Here is a 25,417-nt window from a genome sequence, read left to right on the forward strand (position 1 = left end):
CGGTGTGTGTGAATGTCCAACCATGCGTCTGCATCAAAAATTGCTGTAAAATTATTTCTTGTAAACTTCACATTTAATTCAAGACAGCAGGATGTTGTTTTTTGGACTTGCTTCAAAGTGTTCACCGTTTTGTTAATTCCTGTTTGGATGCAGTCTGAAAACAAAGACTTATGGATTGACCTCCGTGTGTGTGTGTGCTTGCGTGTGTGCGTGCATGCGTGTCTCTATCGATACTTGTATCTCGGACATGTCTCGGCCGATCACATTCAAACTTCACACAAACATCATACACACATGTGTGGATGTTCAAATGTTTCACATGAATGTTAAAAATTTATCAGAATCAAGCATTCCTGCTATTCTGAAACCAGATCTTTGATCATGTGTATATGGATTTTGTTTAAACTTGGTACTGCATTGCACATCCTTTGGTTTTTCACATCAGATTCAAATTGGTCGACTGTCGGCCATTTTGTTTGAATGAATGCTGTGCCAGAGCCATATTTCTGACTTTCCCTGACCTAGCCCTGAATCTTAGGCACTGTTAGAGTGGACATTATTCTGTTGTCAGCTGTCCACTCAAACACTGCCATGGATCCATGAACGCTCACTCTGACAACGCTGTGGCTAGCCTTGACCAACTATGTTTCAATTTTGTATATACATTATGCATGATGTACACATAGGCACATTAATTTGTTTTACAATCCGATTCAAGATGGCTTAATGGTGGCCATTTTAATTTTAAAAAATGGCGAATATATATATCATTCAGGATCAGAATGTTTTTTTTTGAGATTGGTTTCAAAATAGCCTCTGACATACTGATCGCAATCAAACGTTGTAACTACATATATCATTTGTTTTATGTTCTGATTTAAAATGGCCGACTCTTTTCAGTTTTGTTTACCATGACTAACCATAATGGCATGGCATTTTGAATTTAACAATGAAAAGTTAGTTGTGTAAAGGTGGTTCTGTTCTAATAATACCAATATTTCTTCAGCTTGTACATTTTTAATAAAGAAGAGCTTCTTATAGTAATTACGCTGTCAGTAGTCATGTCAATGACTTGTAATACTTAACACACTGGTACATATAGGTGAAAAGATTATGAATTCTTTATTAGTCCCCGTTCAGACGTAGTCCGAAAACGGGGACTTATGTTTTGCCCTGTGTGCATTCGTGCATGCGTTCGTGCGTGCGTCCGTGATCACCTGTATCTCAAACATGCATAGACCGATTAAGTTCAAACTCCACTCATACATCACACATTATATGGGACATATGCACATGCATTTTGTTCATGATCCGATTAACAATAACCGAATAGCGGCCATTTTAAGGCCGAAAATGCATCAAAATCGTACATTTTCACCATTCCGGACTGGCGGCCATTTTGTTTTAAAGAATTCAGTTCTGGATCCGTATCCGAGACATGTTTGGATTGATCAAGTTCAAACTTCACATACACATCATACATTATATCATACATATGCTTGTGCATTTGGGCCAGTCCTTTTAAGGTCAAAAATTCACGAAAATTGCACATTTTCACCATATCGGAACTGAATCTTAGTCATGCATGGGCAAATTTAGTTTAAATTTTTTTTGGATTGTGTTGAAAATGGCTGACTGGTGGCTATTTTGTTTTACTGAATGTATATGTCACTCAAATATGAACGGAACTCGGACGTGTCATTGACAATGACTTGTTTTTCTTTGATTTGCTACATCCAGATGAAATGGATAGCTACATGTTTCAAACAGTGGGGCATGATGGTGTTGAGTTGTATGCCCAAGCTATGGACCTACCACTGTATAGGAGGACAATATTTGGTTCATCTATCGTGACAGATAAGAATTATGTGCCTGATATTATGGATGAAGTAGAGGACTTATTTCAATTACTGCATAATATAAAGGTGAGATCTTCTCTTCACTCTCCACTACACCAGCTGCACTTCACTCAACTATATTGTTCCCTAAAAAAATTCTGTCTTTTATATGTTCAATAGAAGAGTTCTTGTGTGTTTTCCCTGGTTGCTACGTTACTGAGCATGCTCACAACCTGTTATTCATGAGCTTCTTTGCTGCATGTTGAAATGTTATACAAAAGTGCATATGAATGAAATATGTTATGAGTTACCATATGTCCAACTTTATGTGTGTGTGTAAATGAAAAACTATAAACCTTATTAGTACCAGTTCGGACGCAGTTCGAAAACGGGGACTTATGTTTTGACTCTTGTGCGTGAGTGCGTTTGTCGGGACCTGTATCTTAGAAATGCCTTGACGAATCTTAATCAAACTTCACACATACATCATACATGATATTATACATATGCACGTCGATTTGTTTCACGATCTAATTCAAGATGGCTGAATGATGGCCATTTTTGTGCTGAAAAAATCATCAAATATCAAGCATTTCTGGATGGATTTCGTTCAAACTTGGTACACACGGGTTTCTGATGCACGTCATTTTATTTTTCAAATTGGATTCAAAATAGCTGACTGGCGGCCATTTTGTTTTAATGAATGGGCTTCTAGACCCATATCTCTGACTTGCTTTGACTGATTATGTTCAAATTTTTAATATTCATTATACATCATGTCATAGATATACAGATATATTGGTTTGATGATCCTATTCAAAATGGTCGAATGGTGGCCATTTTTGTGCTAAAAAAAATCATCAAATATCAAGCATTTCTGGCATTTATAGATGGATTTCGTTCGGGTTATGGGTTTCTGATGCACGTCATTTTTAGTCCCTGTCGCAGTCCGAAAATGGGGACTTATGTTTTGACCTCCGTGTGTGCGTGCGTGCGTGTGTGTGTGCGTCCGGACCTGTATCTTAGAAATGCCTGGACCAATCACAATCAAACTTCACACATACATCATACATGACATTATACATATGCATGTCAATTTGTTTCATGATCTGATTCAAGATGGCCGAATAGCGGCCATTTTTGTGCTAAAAATCATCAAAATCAAGCATTTCTCGGCTGTTTACACATGGATTTTGTTCAAACTTGGTATATACATTAGACATGATGGGACCTTGATGCAAATAATTTTGTTTTTCAGATAAGATTCAAAATGGCCGACTGGCGGCCATTTTGTATTAATGAATGTGGTTCTTGTGCCATATCTCTGACTTGCTTTCACTGATTATGTTCAAATTTTAAATATTCATTATACATCATGTCATAGATAGACAGATATATTGGTTTGACGATCCTAATCAAAATGGCCAAATGGTGGCCATTTTGTGCTAAACAATCATTAAATCAAGCATTTCTGGCATTTATGGATGGATTTTGTTCAAACTTGGTACATACATTAGACATTAGACGGGTTCCTGATGCTCGTCATTTTATTTTTCAGATTGGATTCAAAATGGCTGACTGGCGGCCATTTTGTTTAATGAATGGGCTTCTAAAGCCATATCTCTGACATGCTTTGACTGATTATGTTAAAATTTTATATATTCGTTATACATCATGTTATAGATATATCCATGTATTTAAAATGGCTGATTTTGTTTTAATTAATGCTGTTCCAGAGCAATATCTCCCAATATGGACAAAGTACTTGTTTGACGATCAGATATAAATGTCAATCATTTTAATGTTAAACAATCATCATTATCATATTCCTGACATGGTTATATTCCAGCTATATTACTATAAACGAAACTATATATCTAAAATTTGATAACTAACTGGGACTGTGCCATGCATGTCATGTTTTTATAAACTTTTGAACATAACATGGATGACTGCAATACAGAATGAACATGTTTGGAACAAAACTGAAGCAGGTATGGTAAAAATATCTGCATTTTACTATGTATATTTCTGCTGACCTAAATGGCATCAATGTCATTCACACACAACCCCAAACCCCCCCCCCCCCCAACCCCCACACTCGTCACACAGATGGTACATCAAGGAATACGTGACTCATTTATTCAGTGGTGACTTCTGATGTTGTTTCGGTTTTAGTTTTGACAAAATATTAGATATTCCTTCCTAAAATAAAATGTTTGTTTATTATGTATATAGCTACAATAATGTTCATTTAGGTAATGATGTCACTTGTTTTCTGATGCTTGTGATTTTATTGAATTAAAACTTTGAGCATAACAAAGTCTTCATATTGTATTTATTCTTTCAGAAAGATATAGACTTCGAGGGAGTGTCAGTTGGCGCTGTTTTATCCGATTACCAAAGAGTCAGAGTTGAGAGTGTGTAGGTATAGCATTATTATTAGCCATACATATGTCAGTTTTTGACTCCCACATGCTGAAGGCACAAGGTATTCTGTTTATGTATGCCAGACCTGATTATTATTTACTGAATTTGCCTATATGACAACTGTTCCACTGAATTTGGGAACTGCGCAACAAATTTTCAAAAAGCTTGGTACATACATTTATAGTGCTAAGAAAATTTTAGGTTGGTGTTCTTTTTATTCTTCCTTGATATACCGTATTTCAAAAAGTTAATATCTTTTAATGAAATTATACAAAGGTGCTTTGAGATGAACCTCAGTTTGGGGTTGAAATGTGTATAAATTATAATTACCTATTTCAGTTCAAAATCACTGTATATTAACTTACCTAATAATAAATTACAAAATTGTATTTCATAAACTCCATATAAATTTGAAATATGGTTACAGGTATGTGGGTAAAATCCACAGTTCTATATTAATTACCAAATTTGCATACTAATTTTGAGATCTATCTAGGTATATATATTTTAAAATACTTTGATGAATTTTATTACAGACTTGGAGGTAAAATTAATATAGTGCTTAATAAGCGTAATCATCTTTGTGGCAGTATATGCACATAAATTTTCATAAATTGAGAAATATGTTTGATTTCATTGCCTTACATAATGATCTCATTTGCATACTTGGTCGAAACAATGTTTTATTTTGTTTCTGAAGGATTTTCCCCAGAGCCTAAGGCCAAGAAACAAACAAATCTGAATAATTTGTTATCCAATATTACTACGCGCAGACAGTGAAATGAAACATGAAAATTTTTTTACGGTCCAAATCTTAATTCACTGTATTTACCAGCACATGTGCTTTCATGATGGACAAAATGAGTCATAATGCTCCAGTATATATCGGTAATAAATGTAATGTTTTTGTTTATGCACGCTTTTTTCAAGTTGTTCTTCTAAAAGAACTCAATTAAGAAATGATCTTTTCTGAACATAAACTCATATTCAGTCAATATTACATCATCGTGTAGTCACTAACAAATCCTCTTTAAACTAATATAACAATGTTTTACTATTTCAGATGTAGTAGACTGGGTTTAACTGCAGTGTCATATCTATGGAGAAGAAATCAACAGGAGTTATTATTGGAAATGATAGCATGCAATGTCAAAGCCATAATCATCAAGGTGGCTGCTCTAGGTAAGGGGTAAGGGAGCTTCTTAGCAGAATCCAATATTTATTTTATCAATGGGCATAGCCACTATCAGATCTGATAAAAAAGTACACAGCATGACCAACATTACAAAAACAAACAATAATTAGTAGTATGTATAAAATTAAAAATTACTATTAAAATGCTTATAAATAAAAATTTCAATATCAAATTTACTGAAAATATTTTTAGTTTTTTTAGCTTGAGTTTTTCCTAATATTGTTCCAGAACCTAATTTCAAAAGTCCTCTATGTCTAAGACCTGGCAGGTAAAAAAAAAAAAAAAAGATCTTATTTAAAATAGCAGGACAGTCGTAATGAAAATTATTAATTTTGTACAAAGCACAGTTTGTCTGTCAAATAATTTGCAATTTGTTTGTGGAAGTTTAAAACAGTTGTTTTATTTGTTATATGTGTAGGATTGGAGCCGTCAAAACACCTGGGTAAAACACTTGAAGAAATCTATCCTCATATGTGTGATATGGTAAGAATGCATTACTGCCTAGTTGCAATAACTACTTATATCATTATCTCTATTAGTCGCTCACCTTCAATAGAAAAAAAAAATCACATTGAATCATTTATGCCAACCTTTTTACATGTACCACTTTTGTTAAAATATCTGTGCTCTGTGTAAATATGCTATTTATAGATAGTATCGTAATACTGTGAAATTATTAATTTTGATAATTGGTCATTTCACTAGGTTTTTAATTCACTAATTCACCATGGAAACGTAAAGTATATATGAATATATGATGAAAATAGCGAAACTCTAAACCAATCGAGTATTGTTACAGTATATTGGAAAACACATCCAATTAATGTTACTTTATTTTTTTTTTCCTTTAACTCATTTTTCTCTGTCAAATCCAAAGCTACATTTGGTATCTCTTACCAGATAGCAACAGTTGATGTAGTTAAGAACTTTATAGATACATTTTTTTTTTAACTGTACAATCTATTTTTCAGTTCAAAATATTAAGATGATTGAGTATTTTGTGAGACAACTTTAACAAATGTAATTGTAATTCTGGAAATACCACATTATCCGTATTGCATCATACTTTGTACTGACAGACTATTGTACATTTAGACTTAAGTAACACATGTTATACACTGGTTTCCCTATGCTTGAGGTACCGGCAACGGGATATGTCAGCTTTTATTGGCAGTTTCGTGCAGAGTATGTCATCTGTCTTTTGTTCTCATTTTTTTATATTCAGCGTACCAGCTGCTGGTATAATTATGTGTAATATTTTTTATTATTCATAGAAGTTAAAATATGGATTAAATGTGTGTGGCGAGGGAGGCGAATATGAAACATTCACACTGGATTGTCCACTGTTCAACAAAAAAATTGTTGTGTGAGTACAGCATTTTTAATGACGTTGAAAATTGATTATAAACATAAATGTAAGCTAATTAGATGCTAATTATATGCATATCTTATTGGTAAACATGATTATGATGACAATAAAAAAAGCAGCTTCCAATGCTATTGTCTCTTTTCAATATAAGGATGTGTGACCCCTAAAGGTCACACATCCTGGTACTATGAATGACCCCTAAATGTCGCACATCCTGGTACTATGAATGACCCCTAAAGGTCACACATCCTGGCACTTTTTAGTGGTGTAGTAATCCTGCATAATTATATTATTATACATCTGGCTGTGAAAACAATTGGATTTAACTGCTCATAAAACCACTATAACTGATCGATTTACATCAGATACAATGATGTAGATGAAAATAGAATCACATTGTTAATTGCTTGGCATTCCTGGCTAAAAGGGAAATGTATTACTGGTATAATAAGGTATCAAAAGAAAGCCCAAATGTGCTTTGGCAGTTTGGAATGGCATTGCATTGGTCGATACAACCACCATACTGTCATTCTGCATATTAAAAACCTCATAATATCACACAAATATCTTAATTTTTATCAAGTTAACTACAAATGCTTATATTTTATATATAAAAATAATACAAAACAAACTACATTGGAAAAAGAATAGCTAATTAAAAATGGCTAAACTAACTATATGACATGAGAATTTGCCCCTAACTCTACTCAATAAGGATTGGTATATATTGGTAGATGCTGTCTAATAACTGCTATTTTCCATGATAAGTTTTGAGCAGAACATGAAGACAATATATTATGTTTCCATCCTCAGCTATGAAACTACTAAAGTGATCCATTCCGACGATGCGTTCGCAACTGTTGCTTATCTCCGACTCAAGAATATTACATTGGAAGATAAGAAAATTGTAAGTAGGATTAGTTGGGAGAAGGTTAAATTTGTCCAGATTACACATTTTTAATATTAAGGGGGTAAAATGTTGGTTTAAGAATGTTCGATGTAAAGGCTAATTTAAGAGGAAGCTCCACATATCATTTTAACTGCATGTCAATTTAAGTGTGTATAAGTATATATTGAGGTCGCTGCAATTTTCAATGAAATCAGTAAATCACACAGCTGACAATAACATTGTCTAAATTTCTTTCAGGACACAAGTCTCGGTATGTTTGAGAGAATGAAGGGTCTACCAATAAAACAGGGTTGTAAGCTAATAGAAGAATTATTTCCTTTCAATGATCAAATTCCGGAACCTACCACTTTACCGTGTTCACAGCCCCTTGTCAAGCTACGAACACCACAGCAGTTGGGTAAGTCAGAAAGCTCAGTCTAAATACCGGTACATCTCTGTTTAAATACAGTTCACTCCCTCTTCCTACATTTGTTGCAGTTTCCCTGTCTGTTCATATTTCAAGAAAACTTGGAATATAGATGCATCAGTGTAATGCACAGATCTGATTAAAATATGGTGGAAATCTGTGCATACTAATTAGCTGATTTGCATGATAATAGCCAATAATTAGTAATTCCAGTAACTTGTCTAGAACTGTTATCAGATTCCAGTTTTACATAGATGCATTGGGATAATATCCAGATTTGATTACTTTTCAGTTGACTGTGATTTTAATTATATAATTTGCATAACAATTTAGCCAATTTTAGCTATTATCTTCAGAAACATATTTCAATGAAACTTTGTACATAATAAGGCCACACTGATTTAATTTTATGGATGACATCCTCTGAAGACCCCAAAACTAATGCGAGAGGGCGAAAAAGAAAAAAAATCTTGCCAAAAAAAAAATGCTGCTAAAACCACAGGACTATGGAGCTGTTATTACGAATTGAACCACAGTGTATCAAATAAAACAACAAGTCTTGATTTGTAGGAGGCACATGTTGATGTACACATCTCGTACTATATTACTGTCACAGGTATCATCACCTTTGATTTTGAAAAGGCAAGAGGATAAGGCAGATGTTAGCTTTGCCAAAGGCATACACATCAACTCAATAATAAAGAAAAACTTACTGTGTTGTATTGAAAAAAAAAATTAATTAAAAATGAACATTATGTTTGTCAACAGCAACCTGGAAATTAACTTCTTTTACATTCAAACTACAGATTTTAAAGTGACACTTCAGATAGACTAAGTGTAGACACAAATGCTCTAGAACTACTTCAACTATGTAACAAGAGGCTCGATATTGAGGGAAAAAAAAAAAAAAAACACCAACAGAGAGTCAAACAAAATTTGGATGCAGAAAATTATGTACATGTATCTTGATGAAAATGCATCATATGATCAAAATATTACTGTGTGTGCAAGCAAATTATCTGAATCAGAAAATGAAAAAAAAATAATAAGAAACTTTTCTTTTCCCTGAAAGGGGACTTTGGCCAAGGAGCTTCCGCTGCTTTCGTTGCAGTTTTGTCTACTTCAATGCGGACAAAGCAACCGAACTGACTTGTCGCCTGACCAACTTTTAGGCCACCATACACCTCCACTTCTCTCCCATTTCTCTCATCGTTGCAGAAGAAACACGGGACAGCCACTCTGGACAGTATGTCCTTAAAGTTGTCTGGGCGAAACTCGCTACCAATCTCTCGTATTGCTGTGTAAACGTCACATCTCCCTGGCCAACGTCAGTTGCGTACCAGTCTACAACAATCCCTCCGTTTTATCCCTTAACTTTTATGCTCACATATTTTGGTGGTGTGGTCGCCATGTTGGATCATTTATGACAAAATTGGCATGTTTTGTGACAATCTCCTTCCCATAGGTCTTTGCGCTTTACGTAATGCACATCTAACTGTGCGGAGTTTGGTTTTGAGGTAATCCAAAACGAGTTTTACGACAAGTCGGCGCTTTGCGACAATATGAGTCAGCAAGTTCCGGACAGAAAACCGATCTGTGGAGACTCGTCGTCAAAGATTTTTTTTTTTTTTTTATTTGAGAACAGGCGAAAACTAATGAGCGCGCGGATGTCATCCATAAAATTAAGTCGGTGTGGCCTAATAGACAAATAAATTCATTATCTAATTTGCATAATTCTCCAATTTTAGCAATTCCAGCATAGAACATAGACAAGTTATTTTTGATGTATATATTATTATATATGATTTTTCACATTTTTCACATTTTTTAAATCATAGAGCGATTGTGAAATGACTAATTATGATTCAGAAATATACTCATTTATACAATACGTTATGGGGTTGCATGTGATTTTTCAACAAAGTCCTAACATTTTTAATTAGCTTCCAATATTTTCTATATTTATTTCATGTCTTCAATTCCCTCAGTACTGAGGAGTACTTTCTAAGCTTTATTTGGTCTTCAAAAGACATTTAGCCGCCTTTCTAGTCTATGTAGTCTAAAACAGGTTCAGACATAGATATTCAAAATCAGGGACTTTTGCTTTTGCTTTTGCTTCTGACATATTCAAAATCAGGTACTTGTATTTCCGGTTCTGACATACATATTCAAAATCAGGGACTTGTACTTATTGGCTCTATCATATGTATTTGTCGCACTTCTCGTTTCTTTCCTCTGCTGTTGGTGTAGGGCTAGCTAGCTCTGGGACCCCACCTGTGAGATTATACAATAGAATTTTATCTTCAGGGGCGATTCGTGGTGTCAGGAGTCGTTATTCAAAAATGCTTTGATGGGTTGAGGTGATGACTCAAAACAGATACAGGACAGCACAGGAAGCAATAGGCTAACAACAAAATCTCAGTTACAAGTCAACATGAGCATTTAATAAATAAGGCAAAATATCAACAAAATGTGCTAAATTTCATACACAATAGTACACAATAGTACACAATAGTACACAATAGTACACAATAGTACACAATAGTACACAATAGTACACAATAATACACAATAGTACACAATAGTACACAATAGTACACAATAGTACACAATAGTACACAATAATACACAATAATACACAATAGTACACAATAGTACACAATAGTACACAATAGTACACAATAGTACACAATAGTACACAAATGTTGTATAAAATGCACAGCAAAACTCAGCTCGTAGCTAGCTACAATGCAGCAGTCAATAATAACTATGTTGGTGATATAATATAATAATATAACAACTACCCAAGCTCAATATCACAATAAATGCAGCCCAATAAGCCTTGCACTGCTATGAGTACACAGCACAGGTGACAATATAATTAGAAATACACGCTAAAGATACACAATAAATTCATAACCCACTCGCATAGGGTTCAGAGCTAATCAAACTTTTATCAATACTACAAAAACATCAATAAGGTACACACAGGTGAACCAACTGGTAGGAGAAATACTAGAATTGCAAGCAAAGTACACATAAATTGGCTATATTCAATAATATCAAATGTAGGCAGGGTACACATAAATTGGCTATATTCAGACTGGTAAACTTGCCACACTCGAATGAAATACAAATAATTCTGCAGAATAAGTAAAGAAAATAACACTATATAGAATAGCATGCAACCTGTTGCCACTCGCTCACACAAACGCGTACAGTCTTGCTACGTATAATGTCAGCTGCCTAAAAGTAGTATCGATAAACGCAAAAGTAAATCCGCACGGCACAAATGTATATTTTTGGAGAAATCCAACTAAACACAAATGGGTAAAATATCCTCAAGTACTGACACCACCATACACAAGTGATCCCAAGCAATATGAAACATCAAACTGACATTTGAGCAAACAAGACAATCGCGTCTCTCATGTGTGCACACACACACAGCTGCTTTTCACATCAGATCACATAAGCGGCAATTTCCTGGGGGATTTCTGTCACGGCGAGGCAAAACAACAATACGCAGCACCATGGGAATAGCAAGATTTCACACACTAGACTTTGTACACACGTACTTCACATGCGTTGCGCTGTATCACAAACAAGTCTGACTCAATTTCTACAAGCACTGGTCGCGCAGACAATACAAACTGATGTACTGTGCAGTGTTTTGGTCTTGATGAGCCTGTCCTACACTCACTATTCTCCACAGCGTTTTCATTGCTTCCTGTCCTTCCTGTTTTTGTTGTCCTTGCTTCTTGCGCTGTTTATCCCTGTTTCCTCGCGCGGTTCGTTCCTGCTTCCTCGCGCTGTTCGTCCCTCTCACTAAGTTCTGATCCAGGGGCCATTGAAGCGTCTTCAGCCCATTGCTGCACGCGATTCACCTCATTCACAACGACCTTGCATAGATTCTACAAGCACTGTTTCCTACCAGGTTTGCCATGATCACATGACAGTGTTGAATAGTAAACTTGTTCACCACTTCCGTGTGACTGTGAATGTTCTAGAACCGTACTGTGTCAGGGTGGAATTTTTAGAAGTTGGTTGAATAGGTAATAGGACACTGTAGGAAGCAATAGAAGGTAATAGAACATTCTAGAAATTTGTAGTAAGTTCCAGACTCATTATGTACTGGTATGCTGATGTAATGGTCTATTTATAGACAGTGTGGGTATATATAGGGGAGTTGTTCAGCACTGAGATCAGATCGGAGATCTCATTGAATTGTATTGGAGTTTAAGTATCTAGTTATTGGAGTAGTGTATAATAATACCAGTACCAGTTGAAACCTCATCTGTTGGCTCCGTGTTCGTATTTTATCATCGCCGCCAGGGAAGTCTTTTTGTTACTGTTGCCATTTTGTTATTTGAACCATCACACTTGTACTATACCAATTACGGTAATATTACGTTGCGTGTGACAGAGACCATTCATGAAAACGGGGCATGTCGCTATTACACAAAGTTGAGCACAGCATACAAACTACCAAAATGAGGCAACAACTTGCAAAACCTCACAACAACGGGTAGGAAGGGACTGTTGCCCCAAAGTTTACTGGAGAAAACTATGGGTGCGACATATTCAAAAACAAAGACACTTGTTTTGGATTTCATTCAATGTAATTGCTTAGAATTGTGATATTAATATCACACTGATGTACACAGCAAATTAGGTTTTCAATTTGCCAAATTAAGAGTTATTAATTAAAATGCATTTTTTCTTTTTGATTTTCAGACTGTTCAGATCGAATAGTCTGTAATCATGGGAATGGTTTTCTGTCTGTTTCTGGAATAACTGCTGTTCAAGATGACACAAACGAAGAATGCGATATCGGAAAACTTACAATGAATGCTATGGACAGACTCAAAGGTAATCCTGTCACATAAACTATACTTCTTCCTTACTGTAAAGAATTTATTTTGACATTTTAATTTCAGAGAATATCTGAGGTCAACTGTCAGTGACTTGATAATAATTGGTTATCATTTGATGAAGTCAGATTTGATTCTATTTTTCTCTATTGGGTTTTGATGAGTAAATGGATTCAGACTTGGTGCAACTACATTTCATCTATATTATGTCTCATCATTCAAGGCTGGATGCAATTACCGTAACTACTCTAGTAGAAAATTTGGAAATTGTTAAAGAATGATGAAAGATTCTGTCAAATAAATGACAAAAACAATAAAAATCAAGGGGTGTACTTATTTCACTGTAGCATTACATCCTACTTTGCTGACAGCCATTTTTTGGGGAAAATATGCTAAATGCAAATATTTGAGGTTAATAACTCTAGATCGGATTTTGTCGACTTTGTCAAGCGAAGCTTATCATATTAGTGATTGTCCCGTCATCGTCCGTTGTCCATGTCAACTTTTTTACTTTTTCCACTACAAAACTACAAGCCTTATTGCTTTGATACTTGGTGTACATGTACCATGGGCAGATCTCTCTGAGACTTGTTCATTTCAGGATGATATCGTTAATTCTCTTATTTTGATGAATATTTTTGTCATTTTTGGTAAAAAGTGATATTTTTTACTTCTTCTTGAAGACCATAAGTCTGATTGCTTTGATACTATACATATGGGTACCTGATGTAGATGTTTCTCAGATTTGTTCATTTTCCAATGATATCTTCAGTTCTTTAATTGAAATGTGCATTGCTAACAGCTGAGCTATCTCAGCCCAGAGGCTTCTTGTTATTTCTTCATTATAGCAGAGTTTTAGTGCATTCCTGTCCCAAATGTGTGTCTTTAATTTGTTTTCATGGTTTAATCTACTTGACAGATGTTTTTACAATCGTAACACATAGTTTAATAATGGTATTTTCTCCTTATTCTGTAGCTGAAATAACAAAGGAAGGGATGGTCATGGAGGATATATTCTTAGTACATTTATATATAAAAGATATGGCAATGTTTAAAGACATCAATTCTATGTATTGTCAGTATTTTACTCTCAATCCACCAGTCAGGTAGACAACCACATACAACTTTATACCGTTCTGTCTAATATGTTTGAATATGCTCTACAAACTTTTAACATTTAACAGTGTTAGGGTCATTAGTATTGCTCTATCGTTTATTTATTTAAAATTTTGACCAAAGTCTGGGTTGTAGCATGGGCTGACGACACCCCTATAATAAGCCACTCCCCACAAATAAGTTACAAAAACATAAAGTAAACAGAACGATTGACAACATATAGATACGAATAAATACATTATGTTATATTAAAGATGAATTTCAAACTAATATTTGTTGCATGTGCTATCATGTGCGAATTGAGTGAGTGAGAATCCTTCACTCTTATGGTGTTTTATTTGTAAAAGCATATTTCAGTGTATCTACATGGTAACACGTGCAGTTTGTCTGGGTGACTAGATCTGGATTTATTTTAACACACCACACCCCCCCCCCTCCCGTATATATATCGTATTTGATCGCGTCAGCACCCAGGGGCCTCAACTCAGAAAATCCAAATTTTGTAGGGGTGAGCGATTACTCGAGCGCCATCTCAAAAAAGAATGCAAATGAAAATTTTGATTCATCATGTGACAGATTGAGGGGGGTAATTACGTCTTGGAGGGGAAATCAAATTACGTAATTAGTTGCTTGGTCATTGATTTTTACAATGAAGAAACAGAAATGATCACAAAAAATACGCACATTTTATTACAATAATAATCACGTACCACCAGAATTTACAAAATTAAAAACATTAGAGTCTGTAGGAACACAGTCAAAGTCAAAATTCTCATCATTATCTCCACTCAGTGGCACTGACGAATGTGTTGGACCGTTTGCAAACTCTTGATGAAAATCACTTTCCGCCATGATGCATTTGCAGATTTGTCCTGCAGCAGCGTGACCCCAATTATAAAAATTGCGCAAAAGTGGGGGGTGGCTTTTATTTACAGGGGGTAGCTTTTATTTACAGGGGGGGGGGGGTAATGAAGAGATTGCGCTTGCTGCTTTGACAACCCACTGCTCTAATAACGCTGACTTTTTTTCCTATAGGGTTTGTGTTGAAATTGACTTGCCTGGATCATCCATACTGCAAATAGATTGCTTGGCGTATCAGCCACCAGATGACATCAGTGAGAATGTTATTATGACAAGGAACACTATGCATGTACAGAGCCTATCACATTGGGCTCCTGCAAACCTGGGACCATATAGTCAAGCAATTCAGGTATTATAAAATAATCTATGGCATTATATTCCTACAAAACGTTGCAGGAAGCTTTGACCATTAGAAACTTGGCAGAGAGGAGAGATATGAATGAGCTTCTATGTTATATTTTTTCTTTGCATAAATTTGAGCTTGATTTTTGACTCCCGTGTGCGAAGCACAAAAAGGGAGTCTTTGCAGTTGGTGTGTCTGTATGTATGTGTGTGTGTGTGTGTGTGTGTCCGTCTGTTCCACTGATATCTCAAGAACCATACATCAGTTTTTGATGAAAATTGGTGCATAGATGCTCTGGGCCAATGTGCAGATTTGATTAGGTTTTGGTAAAAATCCATGCATATTAATTACCTAATTTGCATGATAATTAGCTGATTTTTAGCTGTTCCATGACTGTTCCACTGATATCTAAAGAACCACTCATTAGATTTTGGGTAAAAATCTGTACAATATTAATTACCTAATTTGCATAATGATTAATCAATATTCGGCTTTTCCACTGATATCTCAAGTACTAATCATCACATTTCAATAAAACTTGGTACATAGATGTCATAGGACACTGCACAAACCTGATAGTTTTTAGGGTAATATCAGTATATATTAATTAGCTAATTTGCATAATTAATTAATTTTCAGCTTTTGATATTTCAAGTAGTAATCATCACATTTCAGTGACACTTGGTACATAGATGTCATAGGACACTGCACAGACCTGATAGTTTTTAGGGTAATATGAGTACATATTAATTACCTAATTTGCATAATTAATTAATTTTCAGCTTTTGATATTTCAAGTAGTAATCGCATTTCAATGAAATTTGGTACATAGATGTCATAGGACACTGCACAGACCTGATAGTTTTTAGGGTAATATCAGTATATATTAATTAGCTAATTTGCATAATTAATTAATTTTCAGCTTTTGATATTTCAAGTAGTAATCATCACATTTCAGTGACACTTGGTACATAGATGTCATAGGACACTGCACAGACCTGATAGTTTTTAGGGTAATATGAGTACATATTAATTACCTAATTTGCATAACTAATTAATTTTCAGCTTTTGATATTTCAATTAGTAATCGCATTTCAATGAAATTTGGTACATAGATGTCATAGGACACTGCACAGACCTGATAGTTTTTAGGGTAATATCAGTATATATTAATTAGCTAATTTGCATAATTAATTAATTTTCAGCTTTTGATATATCAAGTAGTAATCATCATATTTCAATGAGACTTGCTACATAGATCTTCTAGGATTATGCAGACACCTGGATATTAATTACCTAATTTGCATAATGTTCCACTGATATATAAAGAACCACAAATTGGATTTTAATGAAACTTTTAAAGAGAACTATGCAGAAACCCAATTAGTTTTTGGTAAATATTTATGATTATTAATCACCTAATTAACATAATTAATTAACACCGATATCTCAATTACTGATCATCACATTTGAATAAAATTTGGTACATAAATGCTCTAGGACAATAGACAGGCCTGATTAATTTTGATTAATATTAATTCTCTAATAATTCATAATTTTTTTGTTCTGTTCTGTTCACATTAGTTATCTGATTTACATAATTAGTTTTCAGCTTTTCCATCAATATCTCATGTACAAGTAATTTTGAATTAATTGTTGATGTGTCTTCAATACTCTCAGCACACGGGAGTTCTTTCTAAGCTTTCTTTGATATTTCTTTTTATGAGAATGTTTTCTCTAAAATGTGGGTGGCTTTTTTTTTATAAATATATTTTCCCTGTAGAATTGATTTTTTTTAAAAAGTTTTTGATGGTCAACCCCTTAATTCTGATGTTATATTAACATCTAGGGCACATTGCTATATATATATAGATATATATATAAAGAAAAACAATCATATCTGCCAAAAATTTGTTTTTCCATTTGTTGTGAGATTTCTCAGATACTGCCTAAAAGAATCTTGGTTTAATGTTTACTGCAGCAACTCAAGGAAGCATTTTTTGAAAAATGTCTTTTTCATGAAATTAGTTATTCTTTTTGCCATACTACTTTCAGCATCCATTTTAAATTACAAACTCATGGTGCTGAATATTTTAAATACTTTTTATACAGGTTTAGATTCAAGTTAAAATTAATGATGTGCTGTATAAAATTTATTTAAAATATGACTACAATTGTGATAACAAATATGTTAATGTCAGTAAACTAACGTGAAACAAAAAAATGGCTTTTGCTTCTGGTCATCATGTGTGTCAGTTTGAAACTTTGTTTCTGAGGTTGTTTTTTTTGCCCATAAATAAATTTTTAATGCATGTATTCAAAAGCATTATTTAATGAATGTCAAATGTTTAACTAGTGGTATTAAATAATCTTAATACAAAAAAAATTTAAACCACATCACCTCATCATTTTTCAGTTTTTTTTTTGGCTCAATGTACCGGTATATTGTAAACTAAATAAAGGATATCCAAATTGAATTTGGGGACAAACTTGAACTCTAACTGACATCCATTCATTCTTGTTTTTAGTTGGGTAATGCCTTTTTCTTAGCTGGACAGATCGGACTATGTCCCAGCACAATGGAGCTGATAGAGGGCGGTATTCATCCCCAGACCAGGCTATCACTACGTAGTGTGTGTAGAGTGCTATCTGCCATGAATCCAAGACTTGATTTGTCTCATGTGCTACAGTGTATTTGTTACGTCACAAATCAAGCATTTATACCCGTGGCTAAGAGGGAATGGAACTATGCCCTGGAACAAATTGATTTGGTATGCTATTATTCATGATACAAGTATTATACACACATTAAATTAATACTAACTTTTTTTTATAAAAACAAATTTTCAAATACATGTACTCTCTTTCTGCAGCATAAGTTATCCACAAGATGTTTAGGTCACTTCAACTGCCCTACTCTTCTTACAAACTATAGTTTTTGAAAAGTTAGATATATTTGAATACTAGTATGTATTATAATATAGGTTCCTGTCTAAAGAACACCAAGTGAGAAGAGAATATCACGACTGCATAATACAATTCTGTTATTGTATTCAATTCCATTGCACTCTATTCTATTGCTTGGTTCCAAGCTCACACACTCAAGACAAAACAAACGTCAGAGTTGCATCTTTATTACTATTAAATATATGGTTACTTCACAGTTCCTCTACTGTGGTTACTTGAAATCAGACACACGCACTCCTCATTCCATTGTTGTTTCCAGGCCTACCATTACTTGTAAAAGTGAGCGTAGTCTCTCATTACCAGACGCGTCCATCTTACAAGGTCATAGGGTTCAAACTGCGTGAATATTTAATTAAATATGGTTGCTTCTGTTTTAACAAACATCCCCTCACGTGAATATGTTATATATCCAAATTGGAATTTTTAACTTAAGTTGGACCTCTGAAACGAACTTGTATCGACTTCATGTTAAACTGAGCGTAGCTTTCTTCATGGACGTCCATGCTTTCATTACATTATCAGCATTCCATGGTTTGTCCCCACACTTACTTTTGAAAATGAGCGCACTTGAGCATTCCATTGTTTGTTTCCACACTTTCTTTTGAAAGTGAGCGTACGCTCAACTCGTTTCTTCGTGAAAACTGAGACGCTCAGTTACCACGCTCAACTACCAACTTCATCATTTCACCACTAGAGGGTGCTCTTCAATATAGAAAGCATATCTAACACATATTAGTTAGGTATTTTATTGTAGACATTTTAAGAAGGACTGTGTGGCTGAACTATTATCTGTATATTGTGTACCATCTTGTTTTGTAACTTTGTCCCTTCTCCTCCCTTCTACTAGACTGAATTTACAGGCACCCCTGTAAACTGGGATTGATGTGTTTTCATATACCAGTACCATTTTTTCTCTAAATACAATTATACATTTTTTGCATGGCTCCCACTATAACTCTACTCTTCATAGGATTTATTACAATCATATAGAAAATCGAATTAGGTATGAAAGTAACAATTAAGTTTAACTAACTTGACCAAAATGATACTGTTGGAAACTTTCAACAAGTTAACATTAGGTCCTATCAAGTCAAGTTGGCAGTGACTACCCAAGTACTTCACATGTGACTATTCTGGTACTGTATCCAGTACAAAAGTACAATCATGACATCTCATTTTGAACAATGTAAACTGCAATTGTAGATGCACATGTGTTGACCTGCTGATGAATACTCTGTGATATCTTTCCTTGTTTTTTTAGATGAATGGTTACTGTGGTGATGACAATGACCGTTCTGGTCTGATGACGTATGTAGTTGTACCAACACTGCCTAAAAATGCATTAGTGGAGTGGCATGTAGTTGCTCATACAAACAAACAAACTTGGAAATGTAAGTTGAAGTTGTTTATACTTTTGTTTTTTATGTCTGTGGCCAGAAGCCCTGGTTGGAATTTATTCTTCGAAAGATTAAAAGTCATTCAAAACACAGTGACAAATAATGCACTAATAGAAGTGCATCTTCAGTCAAAGACCCTAGACAATTTTCTAGTATCAAAAAGAGTCAAAATAAGTAATATTTTGGTGTCTGAGTGATTCTCTTGAAGATGTGCACTATTTACGATGACACTAAAGAGTTTCTAAAATTAACTTCCCAGACCTAATCAAATAACAGAAAAAAATGTAGACTAAAAACAAAAATCTTGTCTGTTGGTGGTAGAATTTGATTAATTACTTTGAGTCGTCTTATTACTATGCAAATCAACTTATTAATTTAGAGGGCAGTTATCTTGTGATAGACTCTTAAAACCTTATTTATTAATAAATAACTTAATTGGGGGCAATATCTTGTTCGTGTATATCAATTTTTTGTGAGTAATCAGGAATATGTGAATTTGAGGTTAATACGTTAGTCTTTACATTGTCCAAATCATAGATGTGAAGGAAAAGGTATACAAATGGAAAATGTCTGTCCTTATTTTTGTTTCCAGTATAAAGTATTTTTTGTGGTCTTGGATATTTTACTAACTAATTTTAAATTTTGAACATGTTCAATTTTGGTATGTGTTTTTTTTTTTTCAAGATATTGATGAGATTTCACTTAGAACTATTGTTTTCTGGTAAAATTTAGCAAATAGAAAATGTTTGTGAATCAGTGAAGGGAATGAAAACATTTATGTTGTTGATCATGAGAACTAGATGTTACCGGTAGTAATAATGTTCTTTTTCAATTTTGGTCAGAATTGTTCTCAACTAAATTTTAGCCGGTACTTTCCACGGCAAAATCTTGTTAAACATACCAGGTATATTAATGTACTTTTTCTGAGCTTCCTCACTTTGCCCTGTAAGCAATAAATCATCCCAAGCAAATACATCATTTCTATCCATTCTGAATTCTTTTTCTTTATTTAATATGCAGACATTCAATGCTATATTTTGTTTCCTATCATTGTATCGCTACTGTCTGTCTGGTTGCTTCCTTTAATCGGGGCATGTACTGGGATGACATTTGCTTTTGATTAAACTAAACATCTATCTTGAAGCCATTCTGTAATTGAAACTCATACACTGACTACACGGAAGCAATCCCACATGTACTTACATGCCTTTGGCATGAAACCTTAACACAAAACCTTTCACTTGATTGCTGTATAAAAGCAACAGACTTTGATTGCTATACGACTTTCTCAATATATATATATAACTATATATATATATATATATATATATATATATATATATATATATATAGTTCAGTTTACATGCAAGATGTTGACCATTAGAGACTGGTGAATTTTTAAAAAAAATGCATGCAAATAAATAATAAAAGTCTAATGCACGAGGTCAGACATCCTGGCATTTTGTGAAGTATTGTTCTATTATAGCAATAATTACCAATATCATACAAAACATACTATACATGTTTAACTTCAATGGATATTACATATATTTTTCTTGGAAATGTGATTGAGATATCCTCATTTATAGTGAATTTGTATCTAAGTAAGTAAGTAAGTACCAGGATGTGTGACCTTTCTGAGGTCATGCACAAGTACCAGGATGTGTGACTTTTCTGGGGTCATGCATAAGTACCAGAATGTGTGACCTTTCTGAGGTCATGCATAAATACCAGGATGTGTGACTTTTCTGGGGTCATGCATAAGTACCAGGATGTGTGACTTTTCTGGGGTCATGCATAAGTACCAGGATGTGTGACCTTTTTGAGGTCATGCATAAGTACCAGGATGTGTGACTTTTCTGGGGTCATGCATAAGTACGAGGGTGTGCGACTTTTCTGGGGTCATGCATAAGTACCAGGATGTGTGACCTTTCTGGAGTCATGCAAAGTACCAGGATGTGTGACTTTTTAGGGGTCATGCATAAGTACCAGGATGTGTGACCTTTCTAGGGGTCAAGCATAGAAACAAGGATGTGTGATCTTTCTGGGGTCATACATAAGTACCAGGATGTGTGACCTTTCTAGGGTCATGCAAAATACCAGGATATGTGATCTTTCTAAGCTCATGCATACATTATCAGGATGTGTGACCTTTCTGGGGTCATGCAAAATACCAGGATGTGTGACCTTTCTAGGGGTCATGCAAAAGTATCAGAATGTGTGACCTTTCTGGGGTCATGAAAAATACCAGGATGTGTGACCTTTCTAGGGGTCATGCATAAATACCCAGATTTGTGACATTTTCTGAGGTCATGCAAAGTACCAGGATGTGTGACCTTTCTAGGGCCATGCGTAAGGCATTGGCACTATAGTCGCCAGTTATTTTTTTAACTCTGACTAATACATCTGTACTTATTGTCAGTAATTCATACATACATTTCTGTTTTGTATTTGCCATTGTTAATCAAAAGTAATTCTAAAAATTATCTAAAAATTATTTTGTTATAATTGCCTTCAAATAAACTGTGCAATATTATATTTTCTCTATTAGAAGCAAATCTCAAACACACTGAAACCAAAAATTGCAATAATTGTATGCTAGATTATTAAAATATAACATTTTGACCATATTAAGCATGTGTGCTTCTAATTGGATTAAACACAGTACATGTTTTGACAGTACATGTATATAAACTCCAGGGGCTGACAGTAAATCTTTATAGCCCAACAAATGATTGTGTTCATGCATTGATAACTTTAACAATATACATGCACAGTATTGGTATTGTGCAGTCTGATTGGACATTGTTGAGTATTGATTGCCAATTGCAATGTTACCGCCATTATGCTTCAGTGGGTTCTTTATTTTGCCGGAGATCATTTGATTTCTACAATTCGTATGCTTGTTTGACTTATTGTAAACTCTGATCATGAACTGTGTAGTAAGATTTTGATAGTTCAAAATGTTTTATTGCACTTATATCAATATAAAAACCTAAATTCATGTCTAGAGTTACCAAGAAAGAAGCAATTACCCTTCCCCTGGAAATTTTAAGTGATTACCATGATTTATTTTAATGTGCTTTTCGTTATTTTCATTTCATGTGACATTTGAGTGGGTGACTTTGGTTATATTTCAAAGTCAAGTTCAACTTATATATTTATGATTATAGCACTGAAAATGTTTGCTACAAAAATATACCATCCCCAGTGGTGTAAATAATAATAAACAAATACTTTTACTGGGGTAACTAAAACTTACATAAACACAGCCTTCTCTCCCATACCTCATTAAGTGAGACACATACAAATGTATACATACTGTCAAATGTATTTTAATGTACTCCACAGATTACAGCGACTGCTCCAGAGGCTGGAATAATTATACCATAAGCTGTCAACGATGTTTTAGTTTGGAAGACTGCTTGGGATCGCTGCAAGTCACACTCGGTATATAAAACAACTTTAAATCCAGGAGAGACAGTTTATTTCATATGTCCTTCTCATTAATATTCCAGTTCGCGTGACGTCATAAATGTGTTTTGATTTCTATGTGTTGAGTTGGAAAGTTTATAGATTAATGCCTGTATTATACTTTTCAATAAAATCGGTGACACTACATTTTAGCTGCATGCTTGAGTACTTTGTAGAGCCGAATGATTAGCTGGGTTTCATTTTCACTTATCTCGCTGATCGATATAAGTTGTGTTTATTTTCAAAAATTGTTGTGAATGCAAAGTTAGCCATAGAATGTACTGTTTCTTTCGCAAACCAGTGAATTAAATATCTATAGAATAACCTTGCAACATTAAATCTGCTACAATTTATAGACCCAGCAAATCATGCTACTTTAAAGGTACATACAATAAAAAGAAGCTAAAATAATAGTTTTCTATCATTTATTTAGAGTAACAGGAAAGAAAAAAAAACACAGTTGAGATTTGTATTCTATGTATAGAATAGACATAGTATTTTGCATTGTAAGTAGATGAGTGGCTGTGTGTCTAAAACACCATGAAAAATGCACACTTTATGCATATTTTATGGCAGTAGTTAGTGAGCATCAGAAATAATGAAGAAAAACCAGGAAACGAACTGCTACCCCATGGCTTTAACGAGAATTAATTTGCGGAGATGCAAATTATATTACCGGTAGTCAAATTTCATTTTTAACTGTCTGTATTTGAAAAATTGTTGTCATCGTTTTTTTCTTTTTCGTATTTTCATGAGTTTGTATGTATTTGTTAAATGATTTCATTATCTCAAATTATCAGTATAATTCCCCCATACTTGTATTTCTACTCCACGCACCAACATGTTCAGTGTCGCCTTCTCCTCTGCTGCGAATTAATAAACTATGCACTTCATTTATAGAGGTCCACGATGAGAGTAAAGTCATTGATCTTCGGAATGTTATGCCCAATATTGTGGAAGATGTAAAGAAAGAAGGGTTGCCATGGAAAAATATGCAAATGTTAAGAGTATTTTACCACCAGGATGTATTACACCACAGTGATCTTCACGATGGTGAGTTGCGCTGTTTTAGGAGCAGCGAGGCGAAACAGTTTTTTTTATGTGCGTATTTTCCATTACGCAATCTATTATTGATAAAATGTCGTAGACTTTACTACAGATTATCTGTGTTGTTTTTCTCGCAGCTTTTGTGAGGTGCTTTGAGAAGGTATGTGAAACACTACCAGCGTTTTCTCTTGTACCTGTGAAGTGTCTTTCCACGCAGTCAGCGATATTGATGATATGTGCATGGATGCAAGGGTGAGGAAACATCTGCTGGTCAAGTATTGGTGACATCAATAGAAGCAAGAAGAAATGCAAGACTGTTTTTTTTTTTTTTTTTAGAATCATGAGGGTTGAAAGGTGGGATGAGGAGATGGGTAGCTATTTTGTAACGTCAACTCTCATCTCGGGTGAAATTTTAAATTAATACATGTAACTAATTATGTTTTTAAAATTCAAATTTTTATTCTTCATTTGAATAAAGCCTAAAATCATGTCTGTGTACAGAATGATTTTAATCATTGAGCGTCACACTGCATGAAACTCTTGTTGTTTTGAATACAAAATATGGCATCAGTATGTGTATTTGCATATCAGTGCGGATGTCTATTATTTCTCCCTTCTGATGCAGCATCTGATCTCGTCCATTATATCCAAAATTGTTTTAAGTCAAGCAAAGAGAGAACTGTTTACTAGTGAACCGAATATTGCTATAGCAACAATTGATTAAAGGTGGTTACATGGCAGTCTTTTTAAATACCGTGTGATATATGTTTTCTCTTGTATTCACAGACACAGCTGTCATGATTGTACACGCAATCCCACATTCATAGATTTTACTTAATATTGCCCAATTGACTTATTGGCGGTCAGATGCTGTATAAATATTTGAGATCAAATTTAAAAGCTACCACTTTTACTGAAAGGGCCATAGTTATTGAAAACTGTGTCCATTCAATATGTAGCAATGTATGTGTACACGCTCAAATGTGTCGTTTATTTTGAATTCAAAAGATATTTGAAATATCTTTTAAATCAGGATCATGTCAAGTGAAGGTCAAAATTAATATTTAAACTCATAACTTAATATTGACTTTCTGGTTTAGATGGGCATATGTATTTGAGATCAATCACTGGTTAAATTCACTCAGTGTGTTTGTTTTCCTTAATAAAATTTATTTGTATAGAACGTAAAA

General features: G+C 34.2%; 1 protein-coding gene across 1 annotated transcript in view; it reads left to right on the forward strand.

Moving 5' to 3' along the window:
- Positions 1–25,417, forward strand: part of LOC100368513 (uncharacterized) — a 28,789-nt gene extending 3,372 nt beyond the window's left edge. The window contains exons 3-17 of the mRNA XM_002731401.4: positions 1,741–1,925; positions 4,189–4,262; positions 5,332–5,450; positions 5,882–5,946; positions 6,738–6,829; positions 7,646–7,739; positions 7,980–8,139; positions 12,886–13,020; positions 13,999–14,128; positions 15,174–15,348; positions 17,871–18,113; positions 19,571–19,700; positions 23,058–23,156; positions 24,081–24,233; positions 24,365–25,417. Of these exons, the coding sequence (XP_002731447.1) occupies positions 1,741–1,925; positions 4,189–4,262; positions 5,332–5,450; positions 5,882–5,946; positions 6,738–6,829; positions 7,646–7,739; positions 7,980–8,139; positions 12,886–13,020; positions 13,999–14,128; positions 15,174–15,348; positions 17,871–18,113; positions 19,571–19,700; positions 23,058–23,156; positions 24,081–24,233; positions 24,365–24,483 (1,973 nt within the window). The 3' untranslated portion in view covers positions 24,484–25,417. The remainder of the gene's footprint in view (positions 1–1,740; positions 1,926–4,188; positions 4,263–5,331; positions 5,451–5,881; positions 5,947–6,737; positions 6,830–7,645; positions 7,740–7,979; positions 8,140–12,885; positions 13,021–13,998; positions 14,129–15,173; positions 15,349–17,870; positions 18,114–19,570; positions 19,701–23,057; positions 23,157–24,080; positions 24,234–24,364) is intronic.

The sequence above is a fragment of the Saccoglossus kowalevskii genome, chromosome 2 (genome assembly GCF_978046115.1).
Source record: "Saccoglossus kowalevskii chromosome 2, keSacKowa6.1, whole genome shotgun sequence".
Taxonomy (NCBI): domain Eukaryota; kingdom Metazoa; phylum Hemichordata; class Enteropneusta; family Harrimaniidae; genus Saccoglossus; species Saccoglossus kowalevskii.